The sequence below is a fragment of the Marmota flaviventris genome, chromosome 13 (genome assembly GCF_047511675.1).
Source record: "Marmota flaviventris isolate mMarFla1 chromosome 13, mMarFla1.hap1, whole genome shotgun sequence".
NCBI classification, from domain to species: Eukaryota; Metazoa; Chordata; class Mammalia; order Rodentia; family Sciuridae; genus Marmota; species Marmota flaviventris.
In genome coordinates, this window is record NC_092510.1 from 66,532,811 (window position 1) to 66,540,028 (window position 7,218).

The following is a 7,218-nucleotide window of genomic DNA, read 5'->3' on the forward strand; positions in this document are numbered from 1 at the left end:
GAGATTCCTGGGCACAGGTGTGCAAAGCCCCTTATGTCCCTGGGCAGTCAAGGTGCTGGCAGGCCTCGGTGTAACCCCAGCCTGACTGATCATAGAGGGGCTTCAAACCCTTCAAAAATGAAGTTGGGAGAGAATGGAACAAACACAGTCATGGTTTCTGGGCTTAGGCAAGTTACTGTAGAAGATGGTGGAAGAATAAGAAAGAGCTGGGGTATCTTACTTCTTGGAGGATTTTTATTAAAATAAGTCAGGAAGATTTTTTTTCTTTGTTTTTTTTTTTTTTAATTTTACATTTTTAAGTTTTTATTTGTTCTAATTAGTTATACATGACAGTAGAATGCATTTTGACACATCATATATAAATGGAGTATAACTTCTCATTTCTCTGGTTGTCCATGATGTAATCAGGAAGATTTTAACCAACAAAGACAACAAGTTCCCTCTGGAACTTCAGAGGGAAGGCCCAAAGTAGGAAAGCACAGAGCTGGTAAAGCAGTCTGGGATAGGGTGGATGGTGATGGGATGAATAGGGCCAGGGGCCACATTCTGAAAGCCCTGAATAAAGGGCTTTAAACTACCTCCAAATAGACAAGGAGAACCATGGAAAGAGTCCAGTTTCAGCAAAGGTTTCCAAAAGATCTCTGAGGGCTTCAGAGACTGAAAGCATAGGCCTAGAGGCAGAGAGCCTGCTTAAGGGGGTCATAGCTGAGGTCTGGGTAGAAGTGAAAGAGCTTAAACAGTTACAGGTAGCAGAGGACAATACAGATTCCCCGTCTATTGGTCTCATCCAACAGTGGGGAACTCACTCCCTCAGTTCTCCCTTTGGGCAGCTCTGCCTGGGAGATGGTTCTTCCCTCCACGGGGCTCAGCCTGCCTTCCTATGGTGATGTGTGGGTGCAGGGACTGAGTAGATGTCATTCACTATGCTGAATGTGCCATGAAGGATGGAAGCTGGGAATCTTGGCAAAGAGTCAGTCTGACCTCTCGGTGTGACTGACCCCTCTCCCCTTAGGCAGGACTAGAATATGACCCCTAGGGTACCCAGACCAGATTAGATACCCAGCTAGGCACACTGGGAATTTGGGACCAGACATACCACTGGAAACTTCTTAAACAGCCTCAGAAAAACAGCAGAACAAAGCTATTTCCACAATTGGCAGTTTTAGACATACATTTTATTGTTGTTGATTTTTTTTATAAAAAGCAAAGGAGTCAAGTGAAGGATTAAAGGAGTGAAGACCTTTAAGTGGAGTCTCCCAACCTCCAGCCCTAAGACAGTAACATCTACTATATATATTTAAAAAATAAAACATAAGCAAACATGAAACTTGTGACCTGGACGTCCCCTGCCATGCCTATGTTATGACAGAAACATGTTACACAGTTCCTACTCAGGGATACCGGAGATCCAGACCTGAGCAGTGGTCTCCACCTCCAAATCCCACCTCCCCCAAACCTAGAGAAGCCCCACTAAGAAAAAAGGGCAGATACACACACATACTCAGAAAACACACATGTGGATCCTCCTTCATGTGGAGCCCATGAGACACGCACACCCTGGCGTTGTCCTCAAAGGTGGACACATCGCCTTCATTGTCTTCTCCCTTCCTCTGGGCTCTCAGCACCACTAGGATCCTCTTGGGAAAGTTTGGACAAGCTTGGTCCCTTGCCCTGAATATCTGTGAAATTGTGTATGCGCACGCGCGCGCACTCACACACACACACACACACACACACACACACTGCTGCCCATTCTCTCCCTTTGGGAGACAAAAGAATGTACTGGCCCTTCACCCTGTCTCACCACAGCTTGAGGGTGGTGACCTAAGGTCCTATTGGGCAGGGTCCAGTGAAAATCCTGGAGGGGGCTGTCCAGCAGGGTAGGGTTATCAGAGGTTCTTAGCCTGGGAAGGGAATCATGAGGGGGCTTCTAGGGAGTAACCCCTGCACAGTCAGTGGATGCTCAAGGGAAAAGGCAGTGAGGGATGGCTGCTGCCCATTCAGACTTGCTCCTTGTGCTTCACATGGGCCAGCTTCACATTCTCCTGCTCGGTGGAAGGTGGAGGCTGCTCCAGATGGCAGCCAATCATGAGCTGGTATACGAAGACTCCTGCAATGGAGCCCAGGAGTGGAGAGACGATGGGCACCCACCACCAGTGCCGGCCAGTCCTGGGAGACAGATATACATAGTTAGGGTAGGTGGGGCAGGGCAGAGGAGAGGCAGCCTGGGGTAAGATGGTTAGGGCTGTACTCACGTGAAGACTTCGGAGCCCCAGCCAGCAATGGCAGTGAAAAGGCGGGGGCCAAAGTCCCGAGCAGGGTTGACCGCATAGCCAGAGTTGAAGCCCATAGAGGTGCCAATGACCAGGACCACAAGGCCCACGGTGAAGGCCTCCAGGCCTCGGGGGACAGGGTTGTTGTAGGGGTCAACAATGGCCAGCACACACACGATGAGGGAGGCTGTGCCTATGAACTGGAGAATGGGGAGAACAGGGTGAGGGGAAGCCCACTCCCATCCTCTGGTCCTCCCCTTCTGTCCTCCATGTTGCCTGGAGCTAGAATCCTTTCCTCCCCCATCCCCAGACCTCTAAAGCAGTGGCGCTGGTATATTTGTGAAGCTAAGAACTCACTGGGGAAGTCGCAAGCTATAAAAGAAACTGCCACCATGTTCTGATGCAGGGTTCCCCACAGATTGAGAAGCCCTGCTGTAGTTAGGGAGTTCTGATCCATAGCCAGCCCCTAAGCAAGAAGAGCCACTTTTCCCTCCTCCTTGTATTCCCCTCCCATGTCCCAAAGCTCATACCTGGTCAAAGAAGCCATTGACCATGTCCAAGTGTCCAGAAGGGTAGGTGGCAAAGATGCCAGCTGTGCCATTGGGGCCCGAGACTATAAGCTCATTGTTGGCGAAGCTCAAGATTGCATCTGGTGACAGATTAGACCCAGAGTGGGTGAGGGCAGAGACCTGAGCATAGCCCCCCTCTCAGGACCAGCCCTCCCCTTTCTTCCAGGGGTCTTGGTTAAGCAAAATTACAGCTGTATCATTCTGGAGGCACAAGGGATAGGGTGGGGTGGGGTGAGGCAAAGGGCCTGACACTGTTGTTGCCCAACTCGTTTCTTTCCCCTCTTGCCCCCTACCTTGGGGCCTGTGCATGAATGAGTGAGTCATGAGCCTGAGGCCTGGGCAGGCCCCAGCTGTCTGTCATTAAAAGGCCCAGTGCCAACAGGTCCTAAGTTGAGGGAGGATGGCAGTGGAAAAAGGCAGGGTGTGGAAAGCTTACCATAGTACAGCCCAAACACTATCCCAGCACCCAAGAAGGCTCCCAGCGTCTGAGCCAGGGTGTAGATGGGCAGCTTGATCCAGGGCTCACGCGCGAGGAAGCACATGGCAAAGGTCACAGCAGGATTCAGGTGGGCCCCTGAGCAGAGGAGACAGATCCTATTATTTACAGCCTGCCACAGTGGAGAGAACAGCCCCCCACCACCACATATTCTTCCTCTCTGGCCCCTATGAAAAGAGGCATAGAGAAGGGTTTCTTTATAGAATGGCGGTTGGACTATGTAACAGACTGGCTAGGATAATCTTGGTGAAAGTCAAAGGTTCTAAGTGTCAATTTCTTCACCCTCCTCTCCTAAGAGCCCAGAAAAAGCTGAGGCTACTGCTCTGGCCTGTCCTTGAAAACCCCCTCCTCAATGGGACACCTGGTGGGAACATGGACTGAGGGTGAAGTCAAAGCCTTACCAGAGACTTGTCCAGCAACGAGGATGCCCAAGGTGACAGCAAAGCCAAAGGCCAAGTTGATGGTGAGGAAACCACCATGGGTGCCCCGGCTGAGCACCACCTGGGCCACTGACCCACAGCCAAACATCTGTGTCAGGAAACAGAACAAGGCAGAAAGGGTGAGGCCCCTCTAAGGCCTAATAACAATCACTCCAGAGGAAAGGAGTGGCACTAGCAACCTCCCCCTGCCACCACCAAGAGTACTGGAAGTCCCTCCTGGAATCCAACTCAAATCCCTTCCACTCCCTGAGAAAAAGAGGACCTACTCTCTCACCCCTCATGTTTCAGTTCTAATCTAACAGGACCCTGGGAAAGACCTAAAAGTAGGTCTATGTCTGGGTGCCCAGAAGATGGTTGAATCTTATTCTTTGATTTTTTCTTGAGTCCTAACAGATGGTGGGTATAGGAGAACAGCTTTCACTGTAGCACAGCTTCTGCCCTAGCACTTCTGGCCTGGCCCAAGAAGTGACCCCTAGTTGCTCAGATTGGGGGAAGAGCTCAGGTGGTGACAGGGGGTACAAAGTGTATAGGAGGGGGCCAAAAGTGAGGTGGAATTCACTCTTCCTCAATCTAGGATGTCAGAACCCCTGGCCCTTGCCATGTTCCCCTTGTAGCACCCTCACCTCCTTGACATGTCCCTGTCCCAGTATCCCAGGTACCTAGTCCCAGTGCCTTCTCTCTCCAGCTGTCCTGACCTCTCTGCCCTCAGGAATTCAGGTTTACCACTTATTTGGAGGTACTAAATGCAGGGATCTCAGTGGCTCCTTTCACTGAGACCCAGGACAGAAAAGTAAGGAGATTAGTTCTAAATTTCTTCCAAGGATGGGGGGATCAAAGGAGAGCAAGGCTCCCAATATTCTGCAAGCACAGAATGTGCTATATGTTTATTCTTCTTGTATAAATGTGAAAATACTTCTGTTCCAGTTGTAATGAGCTGTTGCCCTGATCCCCCAAAGATCTTTTAGCCCATCTGGGTCTCCTCTGCTATGCTGACACAGCAGGCAATTTCTGGAACTGTGCTGAGGGCCCAGTTCCTTCCAATGGGTCAGTGCCTATACACTGTGCTGTTAAGCATTTTGATTATCATCCCTCAGAAAGACCAAGAGATAGTGGGAAGTCAGCAGTGGTGATGCAGGGCAAAGGTGTGCAGGCAGGTGAGAGCAAAGATCAGAGATTATGAATGTATTGGGCAGAGGTGGGGGGGGGCAGACACGTGAGGGTCTGAGGCACTGTGCCCAGCCAGGCTCTGGCCTCAGTTCTTTCCTGCCTGAGGCCCAGACCTGGCTCCATCCCAAGGGTCTTGGAGGGAAGATCTTTCAGAGCCAGTTCCACCACCTTGGGACTAATCTTCCTCTTCCTTCCCCACCTCCCTGCCCCCAAGTTCTTGGTAAGCACTCCCCCACCCCCACTGTACTAGGACCCTCCAAATAAAGGGGCTTCCCTCACTTCAAAGACAACCCCAATTCTGTTATCACTAGCTCTAGGTCCCCAACGTACAGAGGTATAGGAGGCTCTCATCCACCTGCTGGGGGGGGGGTCCCCCAGTTCCAGCCCCTACTGTTATGGGCAGCGCTTGAGGTTCTGCTTTTCACTGACACCTGATGCCTCACATTTACCTGAGCCTGAAAGCTTTCTGCACAAACCTAACACCCTCCTTTTGTGGTCTGGGATAAGCCAAATGATCCTGGGGCTCAGCATGGGGAACGACTGCTACTTTGCAGGGGGGAGGGTTTCAACTGAGACTTGGGAAAGGATAAGGAGTTCCCTCTATGAAAATGGAAACACACTCCCTTGTCCTGGCTGCTCCAAAACAGGTGGCTGGACTCGTGAATCAGAAAGGGAGTGGGGGTTCCAAGGCAAGAGGGTGATAATGCCTCCCACTACTCCCTTTTTGGCACAGGGAGTGAGAGAGAGTGGGGAAAACTGATAGCACTACTAGTCTTATGAAGCTAGATATAAGTCTAAGCCCTCCACTCCCCATGGAGCCTGCTCCACCACCATCACCACCACCACCATTTGGAGTAGGCTTCCCAGAGTCCTACTTGCTCCTAGCTAAGCTTCCTAGTCCCCAGGAAGCTAGTCTGCATTACCTAGGAGTGGAGTTAACCCCAGTAACCCACCCACTGCAATAGAGCAACAGAGCTCAGAAGAAAACAGGTGTGACCACGTGAGTGATTGAAAATCAGAAAGTAACTGAGACAGGAAATGAAAACCATAACTGTTACATCTGCCAGACCCAAGAAGTGCACAGAGAACCACCCAGGAAAAACCTGAGCGAAGCTGGTGTAACCGAAGAGTAACTGGGATTGAGGAGAACCCCAGACAGGGGGAAGTACCTCCCTCAGAGATCCCATGGCAGGCATAACTCACAGGGCCAACAATCTTCTGCACAGAGACTGACAGCTTCTGCCTAGGTGACTGATAGGATCTGGGAGTCACTTGGCAGGAAGGGAGAAACTTTTAGTAACCCCATGTCTTTTGTGTTAGGGCCCAGCTTCCTTCCATAGCCTCCAACCAACAGGACCTTTCTTCCTACTTTGCTGTCTGCAGTTTATGTGGCCTGCGCCCTCTGCCCCCTCTGCCCCCACCCCTTGGTAAACTGTCCTCACTTCACTGCAACTTTTGGACTTTCTGAGGCTTAATTATTCATTAGGGGCCAGACACAGGACCCAAATAATCTAATAGGGGTCCATTTGCCTCTATCTTCACTGCCTCACAGGACTCGGACTCTGGTAACCAACCCAAGGAGATAGGAGAAGGAGTGGGAGGTCCCACTCTGTAAGGGTGAGTTCCCCCCGCCCCAAGCCTGTGCTGGGTCACCACTGGAAGGGTAAAGAAGCAGAACTGTCACTGGGGAGTAACAGCTGTCATTCTGGCAAGAGGCAGAACTGTCAGAGCTGGGGTTATAATTGTGGGGAAGAGGGTTTTTCCTCGGGGTGAATCCTGGGGGTCAGAGCTGGAGAATGGCTCAGAGCTATCTTGAAACACAGCCCCTCTGGTGAACAGGGGATTGGGACACGCCAGGGCTGGAAGGAAAAGAGCTGCCTGGCTCTCTCCACTCACCACGAGGATTAGGGTCCCCAGGCACTCCGCCAGCGCCTGGCGAAGCAGCCGGTAGCGGATGTGAAGCATCTCCCCGCAGCGGGACACCAGCTCCTTCTGTCGACCCATGGCGGGGCAGGCGGCTGCGCTATCCTGCGGGCGGGCGGGCGGCGGGCGGCGGGCGGCAGGCGGCAGGCGAGCCTAGCACTTGGCCTGGAGCCCCGGTGGCGCCCTTTATAAGGCACGCGGCGGGAGACACGGCCACGCCCTCCTGGACCCCGCCCGATGAGCCCCGCGCAGGGCGGAGTAGGCAGCCACCACCCACGGCCTAGCCTGGGGGTGAAGGTGGTTAAGGGACTTAGGGTGTGAGGAGATTTGAGGGTGGGTTAGGAGAGGGA

General features: G+C 52.1%; 1 protein-coding gene across 2 annotated transcripts; it reads right to left on the minus strand.

Annotated features, from left to right (window-relative positions):
• Nucleotides 1-1,153: 1,153 nt before the first annotated feature.
• On the minus strand, nucleotides 1,154-6,998 carry Aqp3 (aquaporin 3 (Gill blood group)). Of its 2 annotated transcripts, XM_027931048.3 has the most exons (6): nucleotides 6,842-6,998; nucleotides 3,740-3,866; nucleotides 3,279-3,416; nucleotides 2,804-2,922; nucleotides 2,256-2,473; nucleotides 1,899-2,169 (listed from the first exon to the last, which is right to left on the minus strand). In XM_027931048.3, exons 1-6 carry the CDS (start codon nucleotides 6,947-6,949, stop codon nucleotides 2,001-2,003), a joined length of 879 nt encoding a protein of 292 aa, XP_027786849.1. In that variant the 5' UTR covers nucleotides 6,950-6,998; the 3' UTR covers nucleotides 1,899-2,000. The 2 variants fall into 2 exon arrangements, with proteins under 2 accessions (XP_071456797.1, XP_027786849.1); XM_071600696.1 differs by lacking the exon at nucleotides 2,256-2,473 and having other exon boundaries at nucleotides 1,154-2,169.
• Nucleotides 6,999-7,218: the final 220 nt, after the last annotated feature.